Below are 18,899 nucleotides of genomic sequence, written 5' to 3' on the forward strand. Positions count from 1 at the left end.
ATTTAAATAGAAACTCAAAAATTTGACTCGATTTGACTCGTCTTGAAAAAAATTTCAAGTCAATTACGAGTTATAAAATAAGACTCGTCAACTCGAATAACTTAAAACTTTTTGACTCGACCGAACACTCACCACTACTTTCTTTAGTAGCTTCACATATTCTTAGGTAATCATCAGTTTTTGGTTGAATTGAGATTCTATCATTCCATCAATCACTAGATTCAACTTAAATTTAGGGACACTCTATTCAAACTAAAATTCGATCTAATTCTTAGGGTGAAATAATAGAATCGATAAAATATAAAAATATATATAATTTATATTTATTAGATAAAGTATAGATCTAATTGAAATATATATATAGAGATATGATTATGATTATCTACAAGGATAATAATATTATTTTCTCATGTTGTTTACAAATCGAATCAAATATTTTTTTTATCTTAAACTCGAATTTGATCGACCTTTTTAAAAAAACTCTGACCCAAATCTAATAGAAACGATTCAACCCTATAAGATCAAATCAGATCAAAACCTGTAAAATCTAGTTCTTATATATATTCCTACATACTCGTTACAAACCTTCTCATAAAGAATAAGTGAGCAAGTTTCATTTAAATTCAACCTCAATCCTAACTTCCTTGAAAACGTTATGATTTATTATATTTATCAAGTTTAAATTTATCCTAAAGTCATAATCATATCCACTCCAACTTCGATGAGTTTAGGCCCATTGTTGGTTGTTTGAAAAGGGAAAGTAGTGTACTGGACGCCGCCTTCCTTCCAATATAGTTTTAACTATTGGGCCAATGGGCCATCTTTCAACTTCATTCTTTAACTATATATGTCCTCTCTTGATTTCCCAAAAATTTAAATCATATTCTCCGCCATTTGAATTTCAACCGAGTGCAGTGAGAAATGCAATGGAGACCAATACCGCCACACCAAGTTATTCATTGATCACCGTCCGTCGAAACCCACACCGTAAGGCCAGGTCTACCTCCTTATTCAATGCATCTCGACTTCCGCTTCAGTCCACTTCATCCTCTGAATTGCCTAAAATTTCTTCGTTTCCAATCCAAGATGTTCTCTCAGAAAAAATCCGGCAAAATTCCCCCACCATCACTGCCGCCTCGCCCTCGACATCACCTCCGCAAGATTCAGTCCTAGAAAACCTCAAAGTCTTTTTGAGAATCCGTCCTCTTGTGCCACTTAAAGGCTCAAAAAATAACGCAGGAGATCAACATGCTAGGTCGAGGACGAAAAACGTTTGGCCTCAAAATCCATCAAAAAAGAATAGCGTCAAAGAGAAGACAAATCCACTGATGAAAAGTACAGTTGTATTTCGGTGAGCCAGGATTTTTGTTCGGTTACTTTGTCACCTCCTTTGCATCTACAAGAAACTAAACGCGTCAAATCGGAGATTTATGAAGGGTTTTCTTATGTGTTTTCAGATGAGTCGACTCAGGTATGTGTTTTTTTTGACATAGCTTTGTTAATACTATGAATTTTATTCTGACGATTTGACTGGCAACTTTTTGTAGTCTGAAGTATACGAAAAGATGGTGAATCCGTTGGTTGAGAATTTCCTCAACGGTAAAAGTGGAATGTTGGCGGCATTGGGGTCGACAGGCTCCGGCAAGACACATACAATTTTTGGAAGTTCCCGTGAACCTGGTATGGTTCCTCTAACACTCAAACGGATTTTCAAGTCCGCTCAAGGGTGTGCCTTCCAGTCCTCAAGGTAATCCAGGATCTCACAACTTATAAAAGGATTTCTATATATATTATGTCTATATATATTAAACATGCAACATTGAATTATGCGGGTTTTTTTTTATCTGTATAATAACCGTGCAGGCAATTTTACTTATCTATTTTCGAAATATGTGCTGAGCGAGGAAAAGCGGAGAGGATATGCGATTTAACTTCTGATAGACCAGATCTGTCTATGCAGCAATCAACCATTAAAGGGCTCCAGGAGGTTTTCTCCCTTTTCCCCTTTATATATTTATGGCGGGAAGATAGTATTATGATGTTTCCTTTATTCATGCAAACAGGTTCTAGTCCATGATGTTGCTGAGGCAGAGTTGTTGATAGCTCGTGCTCTTCTGAGACGTTCTACGGCTATGACAAATGCCAACAGCCAGTCAAGGTGAATGGCTAATTATACTATCATTTTATTAAACGACTGTATCGCATTTAAACATATCATAATGCAACTTTACTAATTCGATTACTGGTCGGCATCATTGCAGCCGTTCCCAGTGCATCATCAACATTAGGGGAGGTACTGAAATGTCTGATCCAGAAAATGATAAACAATCAAATTCTGCTGTATTATCCATAGTTGACCTTGCTGGAGCAGAAAGAGAAAAGAACTGGAAATCAGGTATTACTTATTTTCTGATTAAAGATGTGGTTATTACTTAACTACCTTTTCAGGTAGAAATTTGTATGAAAAACAAACAATGTGTCGTGTGATAAAATGCAAACATGCTGGCAAACATTCGATTGCTCGACAAATAGTTTATATGCGTAATAGTTGTATATGTAAATGCCCATAGATACATGTCATAATGCTATTTAAACCTAGGATAGGCCTCTAAATTTTTGTTAGCCAATAGCAATAAAACTTTGTGAAATTTCTAATTTAACTAAATGTTTCAGCGGAAGTTTTAACGTGACTAAATGCAGAACTCTTGGATGGGACATTAAGAAAGTTTTGCATCTCAAATGTTTTAAAAATTTCATAGAACTGTTTTTGTACTTGCATCATGTTATTGGTTCCTGTATAATAATGCTAAAAGGTAACAATTTCATTTCAACTTTTATCTAATGTATTAGACAAAACTGGATTCGGAGTCTTCTACTGTCAAAACTGGTTTTTCTCTCGATTGATTATATTTTTTTTACGTAGAAAAATACAAAATTTAAATATACACATTGTTTCCTTATCTTAGGAAACAACTAAATTAGGTAATGTTGAAAATCCTTAAATTAAGAAGATTCTCTACCTTAGTTCTAGGAATTTCCTTGTAAATATTAGTCATGTTCTAATTACTGATTTTTAGGGATAGGCTTATTATTAGAGATTATTTCCTTGTAAATATTAGAGATTATTTTCTTTTTTATTTTTTCTGCTATGTTAAAAAGGGTGTACTCCTATTCGAAGAAATAAGAGACTTTTCTTCTTCCTAAATTTGTTCATGGCATCGAGAGTCATAGGATTCATTCGATCCTACTCATTTGTCTCTCATCTCTCTTCCTAAACATTTTTTTCTTTTTTTCTTCTCTCATGGGTGATATCAATGAAACCCTCTCTAATTTCGGTTCAAATAGACCATGGTGTAGCCACTGTAACCGGGTTGGACATACCAAGGAGAAATGCTTTAAACTCCATGGTTATCCTGAAAAAAATCATAAAGAAAACAAGCAGCAATGATATCTACTACTGAAGAAGATGCCCAGGATGTTCGGCTCACCAAAACTCAACTTGAGGCTCTTCATAAACTCCTCGGGACTCCTACAACCATTGGATCACTAGCTATTCAAGGTACTGCCTTAAATACTACACATGAACCAATCTGGATACTAGATTCGGGTGCATCCAACCACATGACAGGTAATATAAGTTTGTTTCACACATATTTACCTTGTCATGATCACTCCCAGATTCGCATAGCTGATGGATCTTACTCCCCGGTGGCTGGAATTGGAACGATCAGACCCACTGAAAATTTTTCCATAGATAAAGTTTTATATGTTCCAAATCTTTCTTGTAACTCTCAATTAGCAAGCTTACCAAGGATGAGAAAGTACTTGTTGAATTTTCTGCTTTCGGTTGTGTGGTTCAGGAATAAGAATCGGGGAAGATGATTGGTACCGCTAAAGTTGATGATGGCTTATATATTTGGAATAAAAACAGTTCACAAGAAGGGATGGCCTTATCTACATCGAAAGAAGAATCTATCATGCTATGGCACCGTAGACTAGGACACCCTAATTTTACGTACTTGAAAAAACTGTTTCCTCTACTATTTCTAAATAAGAAAATAAGTTCATTGAATTGTGAAGTTTGCCAACTGTCTAAACATACTCGTGTCCCTTATACTTTGAAACCTTATGTTCAATCTCAACCTTTCTCTTTAATCCACAGTGATCTATTGGGAGTCAGTCGAGTAAAAAATGTCACAGGGGCTAGGTGGTTCATAACATTCATTGATGACCATACTAGAGTTTGTTGGATCTATCTTCTCAAAGAAAAAACCGAAGTCTCTAGAGTCTTCCAAAGTTTTCATTCAATGATTCAAACTCAGTTCAATTCCAAAAATCATACCCTTAGAATTGATAATGGGAGAGAGTACTTCAATTCTATCCTAAGCCCTGATCTTTCTGAGCAAGGAATCATACATCAGAGTTCTTGTTCTGGCATCCCTCAACAAAACGGGGTTTCTGAGAGGAAAAACACACCTTTTAGCCGTGGCTCGTGCTCTTATGTTTACTATGGGTGTACCGAAGTATTTATGGGGAGAAGTTGTTCTCACTGCTTGTTATCTTATAAACCGACTCCCATCAAAGGTATTAAACTTTCAAACACCTTTACATACTCTTCAAAAAATATTTCCCTTGTTTCGTGTTCCTAATCTCCCAACCAAAACTTTCGGTTGCAAAGCATTTGTCCACAATCATCAACCTAACCGATCTAAACTTGATCTTAGAGCTCACACTTGTGTCTTTCTTGGATACTCACCTACACAAAAAGGGTACAAGTGTTATTCTCCAACCCTACACCGGATGTTTGTGTCCTTTGATGTTACTTTCTTCGAAAACGAGCCATATTTTTCAGCCTATCATCTTCAGGGGGAGATATTTAGTGAAGATGAGACATTGAACAACCTTCTCATTATACCTCAAGACTCTATCAATCCTACCACCACTACTGAAAATCCTACAGCCACTGCTGAAAGTCCTACAGCCATTGTAATTCCTGATTTGGACCCCGTTTTACTCGACTCTACTGTGCAACAACAAGAAACAAGGGCGATTAATCATACAAATGAAGAAAAACAACCCTCTCCTTCTGAAAAACAACAAGAAAAAACTCAGCAGCTTCGTGTATATTCTCGGAAACATCAGCTGCCAGAAACTGAAACAACAGTGCCAATGCCATCTTTACCTGAGGATTGTCCTGAGGAAGAAGTCTCACCTCCTTCGCCTTCCATCTATCTTCCAATTGCAATCAGAAAGGGCACGAGAAACTGCACTCAACATCCCATTTCTCGGTTTGTATCCTATGGGAACTTGTCTAAATCCTACAATGCCTTTATTTCTAATATTGACTCTGTAGAAACTCCAAAAAACATAGAAGATGCTCTTAAGTCAACCAAATGGAAGCAAGCCGTGTTGGAAGAAATAAAGGCTCTTGAAGACAATGAAACGTGGGAAATATCTAAACTACCTACTGGAAAGAAGACCGTGGGTTGTAAGTGGATTTTCACTACGAAAGTTAAACCAGATGGGAGCATTAATTGATACAAGGCTAGACTTGTGGCCAGGGGTTTCACTCAAACATATGGGTTGGACTACGAGGAAACATTTGCACCAGTGGCCAAACTAAATACTATTCGAGTGTTGTTCTCAATTGTTGTCAATTTAGATTGGCCTTTGATTCAATTGGATGTAAAGAATGCTTTTCTCAATGGAGAATTAAACGAAGAAGTCTACATGGATTTTCCGACCCGGATTCGAAAGAAACAAGGGCCAAGTATGCAAGTTGAAGAAGTCTTTGTATGAACTAAAGCAATCCCCCAGGGCTTGGTTTAATCGTTTTGCTAAAGCCATGACGAGTAGACAATATATTCAAGGTCAAGCTGATCACACCTTATTCTACAAACACTGGGCTAATGGGAAGTGTTGTATTCTTATTGTATACGTTGATGACATAATATTGACAGGAGATGACTCTATTGAAATTGAAAGACTAAAAGAATTCTTAAGTCTTGAGTTTCAACTTAAAGACTTGGTGAATCTTAGATATTTTCTTGGAATGGAGATAGCAAGGTCAAAGGCATGTATTTCAATCTCTCAAAGAAAGTATGTTCTTGATCTACTTTCTGAAGTCGGATTGTTGGGTTGCAAACCAACTGAGACTCCTATGGAACCCAACCTTAAATTAGGAACTGATAAAGATGGAGAAGAGGTAGACAGGGGGAGATATCAAAGGTTAGTGGGAAAACTTATCTATCTTTCTCATACTCGTCCAGACATAGCGTTTGGAGTAAGTGTTATTAGTCAATTTATGCATGCTCCTAGGGAGAAACATTTGGAAGCTGCCTACAGGATATTGAGATATTTAAAAGGGACTCCGGGTAAGGGGTTGCATTTCAAGAAAAATGTAAATCGAAGCATAGAAGTCTACACTGATGCAGACTAGGCAGGTGCTATTAATGACAGGCGCTCCATAAGTGGTTATTGTAGTTATATTTGGGGTAATCTCGTGACATGGAGGAGTAAAAAGCAGTCGGTTGTGGCACGCAACAGTGCTGAAGCTTAGTATCAAGCTCTGTCCCAAGGTATATGTGAAGGAATGTGGCTATAACGGCTAATGGGAGAACTAAAATATCCTATACAACACCTATAATACTGAACTGTAACAACCAGACATCAATTAATATAGCTCACAACCCTGTACACCATGACCGCACCAAGCATGTGGAAATCGATCGCCACTTCATTACAGAAAAAATTAACAAAAGGGAAATTTGTGTTTCATATCTACCTACTCGACAACAAGTAGCAGATGTGTTAACCAAGAGCTTGAGCAGAAAAAGGTTCGAAGAAATTATGGGCAAGCTAGGTTCGATTGACATCTACACTCCAGCTTGAGGGGGAGTGATGGAAATCCTTAAATTAAGGAGATTCTCTACCTTAGTTCTAGGAATTTCCTTGTAAATATTAGTCATGATCTAATTACTGATTTTTAGGGATAGGCTTATTATTAGAGATTATTTCCTTGAAAATATTAGAGATTATTTCCTTTTTTATTTTTTTTCTATGTTAAAAAGGGTGTACTCTTATTCGAAGAAATAAGAGACTTTTCTTCTTCCTAATTTGTTCAGGTAAGTAATTGATTCTAGGAGTAATTCTAATCCTTTAAAGTTAAGGATCCTAACTAGTAGAATATATTTACAAAGATCCTACATAATCTTTCTAATTTAGGAAGCTAATCTCTGACACTCCCCCTCAAGCTGGGGCATGGATGTCTTCCAACCTCGTCTTTCAACTTCTGAAAATTCTTACCAGGTAGACCCTTGGTAATTATATCTGCAACTTGATCTCCAGTGGTCACATAAGGAGTACAGATCATGCCACTTTCAAGTTTCTCCTTTATGAAAAGTTTGTCCACTTCAACATGTTTTGTTCTATCATGTTGAACTGGATTGTGAACAATATTAATTGCTGACTTGTTATCACAATATTTTCATTGGTCCGTCCCATTTGACGTTCAATCTTCTAAAATGATCTTCATCCATAGTAATTGACAAATTCCCAAAGTCATAGCTCAAAACTCAGCTTCTGCACTTGATCTAGCCACAACATTAAGCTTTTTGATCCTCCAAGTAACTAAATTTCCTTTAAAGAAAGTTCAGTACCCCGAGGTTGACCTTCTATCAACTATGGATCCAACATAATCTGCATCAGTGTATGCTTCTAGAGTTAAATTTTCCATTATTCTAAACAAAATTCCTTTGCCTGGTGTCCTTTTTAAGTACTGCAAAATTTGAGTCACAACCCTTAGATGTGATTCCTTAGGATTGTGCATGAATTGACTCACAACTCCAACAAAATATGTTATGTCTGGTCTAGTGTGTGACAAATAAATAAGCCTTCCCACAAGTCTTTGAAATGAACTTCTATCAACTGTTGCATCATCAATTTTTGAATCTCCAAGCTTATGATTGACCTCTATTGGTGTTTATGCTGGCTTACACCCTAGTTTTCCAGTCTCATTCACTAAGTCCAGAGCATACTTTTGCTGAGATATAAAAATCAACTGTTGTGAATGTAACACTTCAATTCCAAGGAAATATTTTAATCTTCCAAGTTTTGTAACTTCAAACTCCTTATCATACTGTTGATAAAGAGTAAACAACATAGTGGAGAAGAAAATGAACTCTTTTTATTATATATCGTGAATGGTGAAATACATCTTTTTATAGGAAAAGTTAGGAGTAAGTTTTCTATTAGAAGTAAACTACTTAGTAGTTATCTTTATCTATCTAACTTTCTAAGAGTTAGTGTTATATTAAAATACTAACTTATCTATTGCATAACCTACACTCCCCCTCAAGTTGGGGAGTAAATGTTGAAAAGACCCAACTTGGATATAATCTCATCAAAGGTAATTCTTGGAAGTGCTTTGGTGAGAATATATGCTAACTGATTCTTCGTTGAAACATAATTGAGCTTCACCGTTCCACCTTCACCTTTTTAGAGATGAAATGTCTGTCAATCTCCACATGCTTCGTTCGGTCATGAACTGGATTCTTTGCAATACTTATTGCAGATTTACTGTCACTTTGAAGTTCAAACCATTTGTAGGTACATAACCATAGCTCAGTTAACATTCTTTGAAGCAAAATTCCTTCGCAAATTCCAAGTGCCATTGCTCTAAATTCTGCTTCTGCACTACTTCGAGACACCACCGCCTATTTTTTGCTTCTCCAAGTAACCAGATTTCCCCAAACAAATGAACAATAACCAGTTGTAGATCTTCTATCCGTTAATTCACCTGCCCATCTTGAATCCAAAAAAATTCTTACTGTTCTATCTTCACTCTTTCTAAAAATTAATCCATGTCCTGGTGTCATTTTCAAGTATCTTAGAATTCTATTCACAGCCTCTAAATGTTCTTCACTTGGATCATTCATATATTGACTCACTATATTGGTAGGGAACGCAATATCAAATCTAGTAAGTGATAAATAAATTAGTTTACCTACTAGCCTTTGATATTGTTCTTTGTTCACAGAACTTCCCAATTCTTTTTTCCTTAGCTTCATATTTTCTTCCATGGCTGTTTCAGCCGTCTTACATCCCTTCATTTCAGTTTCTGATAGTAGATCAAGGATATATTTCCTTTGGTTGATCACTATTCCTTCTTTTGACCTTGCAACCTCTATGCCTAAAAAATACCGTAAAGTTCCCAAGTCTTTGGTTTCGAACTCCTTCGCCAGTAGCTTTTTCAATCTTTTTATCTCCTTACAATCATCACCTGTTAGAATGATATCATCCACATAGATAATCAAAATTGTCTTTTTGTTGTTTGAAGATGTTTTGACAAATAAAGTGTGATATGATTGACATTGCTTGTAATCATCATGAATAATCACCTTTGTAAATCTGTCAAACCAGGCTCTTGGAGATTGCTTAAGTCCATTCAAGGACTTTAGTAATCTACATGCTTTTCCTGTATTACTCTTCACACCCGGTGGAATTCGCATATATACTTCCTCCTCCAAGTTTCCATTTAGAAATGCGTTTTTGATGACTAACTGATGAAACACCCAATTCTCATTAACTGCTAATGACAGTAACACTCTCACAGTGTTTAGTTTTGCTACCAGAGCAAACGTTTCATGATAATCAACTCTAAAAGATTGAGTGAATCCTTTCGCCACTAATCTCGCCTTATATCTTTCAATGCTACCATCAGCTTTGTATTTTATCGTGAATACCCATTTGTAGCCGACTGGTTTTTTATCTTTCGGAAGATCAACTATAATCCAAGTATTGTTGTTTTCCAGTGCTTTTAATTCCTCTTCTACTGCCTTTTTCCACTTGGGATCTTTCAATGCTTCTTTCACCGTATTTGGAACAGTAATGTGTCACAGTCAGAAGAGATGAGAGTGGACGAGAAGAAGGAATTGGGGAAATCAGAAGTCAAGGGTTAGGGATTGAGGGAATTGAAAAGGGGATTTAGGGATTGAAATACGAGAAAGGGGCATGAGGTACTTACCCTCTGAATTGGAGTCACCCGTGTAACCGGTCCAGTCAGTGTTGGATAAGCCCAAGTCTCTAGCCCAGGACGAGTTGAAGCAGCACAGGTTATGTGGCCCAATATCCTGCAAGGAGAAAGAAGATAAGAATGAATTAGTCAGTTATAAGTTGTTAGAAGGAATGCCAGCTGGCATTGTTAGATTCCCTGTACCAGCTTGTAACTAAATAAATACCTGCTGTGTAATCAGGAATTTCCTTATGCAATGAATGAATGACTATTTTCTTCTCTAAATTCTCTCCTTCTTTTCTCGTATCTTTCTCTATTTCTCTCATTCCATAACAAATTGGTATTCAGAGCCATCATTTCCTGGCAAATTACAGACTGGGGATTTTGACAAGGAGGACGGAGGAGCAAGTCCAAAACAGCCCAGAAATTAAGCAGATGTTACATATGGCAATAGAAGATACAAATGATAGGTATCAAGTGCTTGATAAATTGTCAACAAGAGCATTTGATGCAATTCCATCCATTACTGGAACCATAAAAATTGATTCACGACTACAACAAAATGTTAGTCTGAGTGGGCTTAGCAAATTGATTTCGTGGAAAAATCTAGTGGACATCAAGGAACAAGAGCAAACCATTTCAGAGAATGCTCAAGTAAGTACTAACCTCCTTAAGACTGATGGAATAAAGATTTTGGAAAAATTGGGAAAGAAAACTGCCACTTATTATGACACAGGATGGAGAGCTAAGGATAAACTTGTTTCTATGGTCAATAAAGGAGTAAATCATGATGCAAAGATTGAAAAATCTGATGTTCCATATGTACCTTGAACTCATGAAGGTCTTTTGATGTGGAAATATGCTTCGATGAATTCGGATGATTTTTTAATTGAGAAGAATCTGAATACAACTAGGGTAGATTGTTGCATTGGAATTCATGTAGACTTCACTGATTTTCAAAGAAAGGTTGTCTTAGATACTGCTACAATTGCGGTGGCATGTGGAGTATGGCATACTTCTACAGTTGTTGAGGTTATTGTCACTCAATCTACTACTAGTGTTTCCTCAGGAAAATTATTCACATGGGGGGATGGGGACAAAAATCGTCTTGGACATGGAGACAAAGAAACACGGATTAAGCCCACGTGTGTTCTAGCATTAATTGATTACAATTTTCACAAAGTTGCTTATGGGCATGGCTTAACAGTTGGGTTGACAACATCAGGGGAATATGTTGAAGAAATGCCTGTGGTGCATATCACATCGCAGCTCTAACTTTCAGTGGCTTTAAAGATCTGTTTGACTGGCAGTACTTCATTAAACCCTGAAGGACGATGTCCATATAGTTGAGGCAATACCACCCGAGTATACTGGAATTGAGCCATTTAACAAAATGCATATATCCTGGTCTAAGGTTAGCTATTATAAGGCAGAGGTCCTACCATTGCTGAAGCAGCAAAAAGCAATCTATTTTACACACTGATTCTCGGCTTGCCAATAATGGTATCTCAAGTTCCATAAAAAAACTGAGGTGCTGGGTTAACTACAAGGCACTGAAAAATTCAGCTGCAAGTGAAGAACTTGGAATTACGTTGATTTCTAGAATGCGCCAAAATGGAAGCCCTTATCTTGCTCTACATTTGAGATACGAGATGGATATGCTTGCATTTACTGGCTGCAGTCATAGCTTGACAACAGAAGAAGATAATGAACTAAGTAGGATGCGTCATAAAGTCGGCCATTGGAAGGAGAATGAGATTAATGGTATAGAGAGAAGATTGCTCGATGACTGTTCACTGACCCCTAGGGAGACTTTTCTCTTGCTCAGAGTATTGGGTTTCCCACCAAGTACTCGGATTTACTTAGTAGATGGTGAAGCTTATGGAAATGGAAGTATGGAGCCTCTTAAGGAGGATTTCCCTAACATCTTTTCTCATTCCTCCTTGGCAACAGATGAGGAGTTGAATCCTTTCAAGAACCATCAGAACATGTTGGCCGGTTTAGACTCTGTTGTTGCCCTTCAGAGTGATGTAATTGTATATACTTATGACAGAAATATGGCAAAGGCAGTTCAAGGCCATAGGCGAATTGAGAACTTCAAGAAGACTATTTGCCCTGACATGATGAATTTTGTGAAACTTGTGGATTACTATGATGAAAGAGAATCTGGATTTTTCAGGGAGAGCGAAAATAGTACGAAATGCAGAAATTCTGCATCAGTAACTAATGGCGGTCAAGCTGAGGCTGACTGGATTGAAAAGGATGAGCCTGGAGTCTACATAACTCTTGTAGCACTGCAGGATGGAATTAGAGATCTTAAACGTATGCGGTTCAGCTGGAGAAGATTTGGAGAGCACCAAGCAGAATCTTGGTGGTCAGAAAACCGTGAGAAGGTTGTGGAGAGGTACTGGGATTGGGAGCTTACAAATGAAACTCAACCTATTTGGAATATGTTTACTAATCTAACGGAATATGTGGGGTATAAGTTTGGGTCTATTGAGGTTGGTTACAATGGAAACTTGGTGAACTACAAAGCTTTAGAAGACTATTGTTTCAGTTTCTATACTAGTCAGAATTTAATATTTTTGAGTGCTCTAAGCTTACAGCTGCCACTCCAAGAACCCTGCCGAGCTATTGGGAAGAGCGAAGTTTCACAACACACTAATGAGGTGTGGTATGAAGTGAAGGTAAATTCTGATAAACAACCTACTCTGCTATGGTGTTCAGAATTCACAATGCATATGGTCCCAGATATGTTGCAGAACATAATTAAACAACATACTGAAAAAAATCGAAGTGAACGACAGTTTCAAAGGGGAAAAGAAGAATACCTAAGATTGCGGCCCTACAGGCAGACATCCATTGTCCTGCAAAAAAATTTAAAGTTAGTAGCAATATACTACGGATCTTACAAAATTATTGCGAAAATTGGTGAGGTCGCGTATCGATTGGACTTACCAGATTTTTTCCGATTGCATCCAATTTTTCATGTGAGCATCCTGAAGATACACGTTAGTGACTCAACAGTCTCTTCAACGGACTCTCCTGCCATGGACGATGATGGTCAGATTCGATTAGAGCCGTATAAGGATATGGGAAGAAGAATAATGAATCGACAAAACAAACCTGTAACGCAGTTGTTGGTACACTGGACAGACCTCGATGACACCAGTGATACATGGGAAGACGATATTGTTCTTCGAGGCCAATTTCTAGGATTTGATCCTTGGGGACAAGGATCGATTCCAGCGGCGGGTATTGTCACAGTTAGAAGAGATGAGAGTGGACGAGAAGAAGGAATTGGGGAAATCAGAAGTCAAGGGTTAGGGATTGAGGGAATTGAAAAGGGGATTTAGGGATTGAAACACGAGAAAGGGGCATGAGGTACTTACCCTCTGAATTGGAGTCACCCGTGTAACCGGTCCAGTCAGTGTTGGATCAGCCCAAGTCTCTAGCCCAGGACGAGTTGAAGCAGCACAGGTTATGTGGCTCAATATCCTGCAAGGAGAAAGAAGATAAGAATGAATTAGTCAGTTATAAGTTGTTAGAAGGAATGCCAGCTGGCATTGTTAGATTCCTTGTACCAGCTTGTAACTAAATAAATACCTGCTGTGTAATCAGGAATTTCCTTATGCAATGAATGAATGACTATTTTCTTCTCTAAATTCTCTCCTTCTTTTCTCGTATCTTTCTCTATTTCTCTCATTCCATAACATAATGTTATCTACACTTACTGTAAAGTTCTTAAAACACGGCGTTAGCTTTCCATATGCAACAAATCTCTCAATTGGATAATTTCTGCATTTCTTACTCATTTCCTTTGAGCAATCGGCAAGTCATTATCATCAATTAAAATATTTAATTCAGTGGAAGAACTCTGATTACCTTCTTCATTCTCCAAAGGATTCTCGTTCGGTTCTGGTTCATGACAGTGTCCATACTGTGTGGGAGACTCGAAATTAGGTTCAGGGATTGATTTAGAAATTGATTTTTGTCGTCTCTTGTAAATCTGCAACTCGGATTGAGGTATTTGAGGCGAAGTGATATGTTGATCATGCCGAGGTAAATGTGTTTCGGTGGACTGGTTTGGCAAGGATACCTTTTTTGGGTTCGGTAGTGTTGTTTGGTATGGCTGTAGCGATTTTGTAGGCTTATTCGACTGGTTTAACTGGTTTGACGGTGCTGGTTGATCAAAAAGAGCTGGCTGCAAATCAAGTGACAATTGTTGTGAGTCAATAAACTGGTATTCATTATATAACTCCCCCTGAATAGCAGTTTTAAGGAAAAAATGTGTTTTTTCAAAGAAAGTAACATCCATAGTAATAAAGAATTTCTTTGTACGAGGATAATAACACCGAAAGCCCTTTTGAGTTGATGAATAACCCAGAAACACACACCGAAATGCTCGAGGATCTAATTTGGACATGAAAGGAACATTGTTATGAACGAACACAATACAATAAAAGACTGTAAGGGGTAACAATGAAGTCATCGGTTTAAAATTGGGAAAAACTGAAGAAAAATATCTCTTGGACACTTAAATTGTAACGGTTTACTAGGGAGACGGTTAATCAAATAAGTGGCAGTTAAAAGGGCTTCCCCCCAAAAATAGTTAGGAACATTTGTGGAAAAAAGTAGAGACCGAGTAACCTCAAGAAGATGCCTGTTTTTTCGCTCAGCAATCCCATTTTGTCGAGGAGAATTGACACACGAAGTAAGATGAATGATCCCGGTTTCCTGAAAGAAAGAACCCAAAACATTGGCAAAATACTCACTACCATTGTCAGAATGAAACATTTGGATTGAACACTGGAATTGGGTTTCAACCATCTTATGGAACCGTTTAAATATTTCACAAGCTTCAGATTTGGTTTTCATGAGAAAGGTCCAGGTAGTACGAGTGTGATCATCAATGAATGAAATAAACCACCGAAACCCATGTAAAAATACGACACGAGATGGTCCCCAAATATCACTATGGATCATGGTAAATGGTTTGGACGGTTTATATGGAGAAGGTAGATAAACACTCCTAGTTTGTATAGCAAGTGGACAAATATCACAAGAAAAAGATTTTGGACTCTTATTGATAAACAAATGTGGAAACAATTTTGCAAGATAAAAGAAACTGGGATGTCCTAAACGAAAATGCAATAACATAACATCGGTTGAAGGTTCAAGTAAAGGAAATTGTTGTATAACATGGTAGGAAGTAGATGGGTGGGAAAATAAAGTTGTTGGAAGTAGGTAAAGACCCCTACAAAGCCTAGCACTGCCAATCATTTTCCCCGAGCTAGAATCCTGAAATTCATAAAAATCAGAGTTAAATTTCGTGATACATCATAAATCGACAGACAACTTGCTAATGGAGATAAGATTGCAAGTAAGATTGGGAACATAAAGAACATGAGATAACAAAATGTCCTGATTTATTCGAATAGACCCATGACCGGCAACACCGGATAGAGAACCATCAGTTGTTCGAATATGAGAGATAGACGAGTCGGCATGAAAAGTGTGAAAGAGTCGAAGATCACCTGTTATATGATCACTTGCACCAGAATCCACAACCCAAGTGGGAGTGGTGGATGTATTAGCTAAAGTAGCAGAAGGAATTCTACCTGCAGGTACTGATTGGGAATGAGTGTTTAACTTACTAAAAATTGCTGCAACTCTTTCATTTGTTTTTTAGTAAACGAACTTCCTTGTAAATCAGTATTCACAACACAGTTTTCTTGAGTATCACGTTGTTGATGTTGTTTTGAAGACTTCCCATCAGTAGGCTTGCCATGTAATTTCCAACAGGAATCCCGCAAATGGCCAACCTTCTTACAATAGTCACACCAAAGTCTCCCCTTCTTTGGCCGAGTAGTAGTTTGAGAGTGAGGGATATAATTGTCATCATTCAATCGGTGACAGGTGATAGAGGCTGAAGAAACATCAGAATGGGGTGAATTAATGAGGATTTTCGAAGTGACCTCTAATGAAGAAGTGGTGGAATTCATGATCGACGCCTAGATTTAGGGTAAAAAAAGAAAAAGAAAAAAAATCGGCTAAATTTAAGTGAAAGATCGGTCACCTAGCTGATACCATGTTGATAAAGAGTAAACAACATAGTGGAGAAGAAAATGAACTCTTATTATTCTATATCGTGAATGGTGAAAATACATCTTTTTATAGGAAAAGTTAGGAGTAAGTTTTCTATTAAAAGTAAACTACTTAGTAGATATCTTTATCTATCTAACTTTCTAAGAGTTAGTGTTATATTAAAATACTAACTTATCTATTGCATAACCTACACATACACTTCTTTAAACTACCAATTCCTTCAAGATCATTTCCTGTGACAATTATGTCATTGATATACACCAAGAGTGCAGTTACTCCTCCTGAAGAAGAGTATTTCACAAAAAATGATGGCCACCTTGGCTCTGTTTAAATTCTTGTCTCAGCATCACTTTAGCAAATCTTCTAAACCAAGCTCTAGGAGACTGTTTTAATTTATATAGAACTTTTTTCAACTTGCAAAGCCTGTTTAGTACTTGGTCCAAATCCAGGTGGTATATTCATGTACACTTCCTCTTCAAGATCTCCATTCAAGAATACATTTTTAATGTCAAACTACTGCAAATTCCATCCTTGAGTAGTTGTGAAGGACAGAAGAACTCTTACTGAATTTAAACAAACTTAAAAATAAGGTTGTTATTATTTACTAAATAGTTTACAACCTTTGTAGAGTAATCAAAGTGTAAATAAGGAAACAATCCCTAAAAATCAGTAACTCCCTAAGAATTAGAAACTATGATTAGATCCTACTGCACAAGAGAACTCCTAGGAGTAAGGTAAGTAATTTATCCTTAATTTTAGGAATTTCAACACACTCCCTCAAGTTGTAGATATTTATCAAAACCAGCTTGCCAATAATTTCTTCAAACATGTTTTTGCTCAAGGTTTTGGTCAAGAAGTCTGCAACTTGTTGTCTCGTAGGTATGTAGGTAACACAAACCTCAGTTAATTTTTTCTTTGATGAAGTGATGATCAATTTCTACATGTTTGGTGCGATCGTGGTGAACAGGATTATGTGATACGCTGACAGTTGCCTAGTTGTCACAATGCATTTCTATAAGTCTTGTATAGGACACTTTTAGTTCTCCCAGTAGTCATCGTATCCAGATTCCTTCGCATATACCATGGGATAGTGCTAGATACTCTACCTCTGCACCGTTACATGCTATAACGAACTATTTTTTACTTCTCCATGTTACGAGATTACCCCAAACGTAGCTACAGTAACCATTTGTAGAACGTCTATCGTTAACAACACTTGCCCAGTTTGCATCAGTGTATACTTCTACACTTCGGTTAGCAGTTTTCTTGAAGTGCATGTGTTTACCGAAAGCTATATCTGGACGAGTGTAATATAGGTAGATAAGTCTCCTTACTAGTCGATGATATCTCCCCCTACCAAATTTTCTCCTTCCTGATCAGTTCCTAATGTAAGACTGAATTCCATAGGAGTTTTGTTTGGTTTGCAGCCCAACAAGCCAACTTTTGAAAGTAGATCAAGAACATACTTTCTTTGGGAGATGAAAATACCTGCCTTATACCTTGCTACCTCCATTCCAAGAAAGTATCTAAGATTCCCCAAGTCCTTAAGTTCAAATTCAACACTAAGAAACTCTTTAGCCTTTTAATTTCGCTTGAATCATCCCTTGTTAATATTATATCGTCCACATAGACAATGAGAATGCAACATTTTCCACTTTTTGAGTGTTTATAAAACACGGTGTGGTCAGCTTGTCCTTAAATATAGCTTCTACTAGTCATAGCTTTGTTAAATCGGTTGAACCACGCCCTTGGAGATTACTTTAGCTCATATAAGGACTTCTTTAGCTTACACACTTGGCCCTTGCTCTCTTCAAACCCGGGTGGGAAGTCCATGTATACTTCCTCATTTAATTCCCCATTGAGGAAAGTGTTTTTACATCCAATTGGGTCAAGGGCCAATCCAAGTTGACAACAAGGGATAAGAGAACTCGAATGGTGTTTAGCTTGGCAACTGGTGCAAATGTTTCGTCTTAGTCAATGCTGTCAATGCTATAGGTTTGACTAAACCCCTTAGCCACAAGTTGAGCCTTGTATCTGTCGATACTGCCATCGGGTTTAAATTTTGTAGTGAAGTTCCACTTGCATCCTACGGTCTTCTTACTACTTGGTAAACCCGAGACTTCCTACGTTTCATTGTCTTTGAGAGCCATTATTTCTTCCATCACAACTTGCCTCCACTCAGTTGATTTAAGTGCATCTACTATGTTTTTCGGAACTTCTGCAGTATCAACATTAGACACAAAGGCTTTATAAGACTTAGATAAGTTTCCATAGGACACAAATAGAAAAATAGGGTGTTGAGTGCAGCTCCTTGTTCTCTTTCGAATTGCAATTGGAAGATATATGGATGGTGATGGAGGTGAGAGTTCTGTTTCAGAACAGTCCTTGGTTCAGGATGAAATTGGCACTGTTGTTTTAGTTTTAGGAGAATAAAGTCGTCGAGAGTAAACCTAAAGTTCTGAAGCTTGTTCTTGTTTCCTTCCTGGATCATGTCGCTGTTGTTCTTCAGTAGTATGATTGATTATGCTAATTTCTTACTGCTGTACAGGAGAAACAATCCCTGAATATGGAATTACAATGGTTTTTAGGTTGTTAGGTTTGTTTGTGATAATAGAGGTAGGATCACAAGGTATAATGAGAAGTGTATTAAGGGTCTCATCTTCATTGAGAGTCTCCCTCTGAAGATGAGATGTTGCAAAGTATGGTTCATTCTAAAAAAAAGGTGACATCCCGAGAGACAAACATTGGGTGTAAGGTTGGTGAGTAACACTTATAGCCC

The 18,899-nt window shown here is 37.3% G+C and overlaps 1 protein-coding gene and 1 long non-coding RNA gene across 2 annotated transcripts; both read left to right on the plus strand.

Annotated features, from left to right (window-relative positions):
- Positions 1 to 926: 926 nt before the first annotated feature.
- Positions 927 to 2,436, plus strand: LOC120137002 (kinesin-like protein KIN-6). The gene is made up of 6 exons (XM_039152887.1): positions 927 to 1,255; positions 1,342 to 1,471; positions 1,548 to 1,747; positions 1,864 to 1,987; positions 2,064 to 2,158; positions 2,262 to 2,436. Exons 1-6 carry the CDS (start codon positions 927 to 929, stop codon positions 2,434 to 2,436), a joined length of 1,053 nt encoding a protein of 350 aa, XP_039008818.1.
- Positions 2,437 to 7,292: 4,856 nt separating this feature from the next.
- On the plus strand, positions 7,293 to 14,065 carry LOC120137014. Its single transcript, XR_005517398.1, has 3 exons — positions 7,293 to 7,447; positions 11,882 to 11,884; positions 14,054 to 14,065. It is a non-coding gene; the product is annotated as an uncharacterized LOC120137014 (long non-coding RNA).
- The last annotated feature ends 4,834 nt before the right edge of the window (positions 14,066 to 18,899 follow it).

This window comes from Hibiscus syriacus, unplaced genomic scaffold (assembly GCF_006381635.1).
Source record: "Hibiscus syriacus cultivar Baekdansim isolate YM2019G1 unplaced genomic scaffold, ASM638163v2 tig00110646_pilon, whole genome shotgun sequence".
NCBI classification, from domain to species: Eukaryota; Viridiplantae; Streptophyta; class Magnoliopsida; order Malvales; family Malvaceae; genus Hibiscus; species Hibiscus syriacus.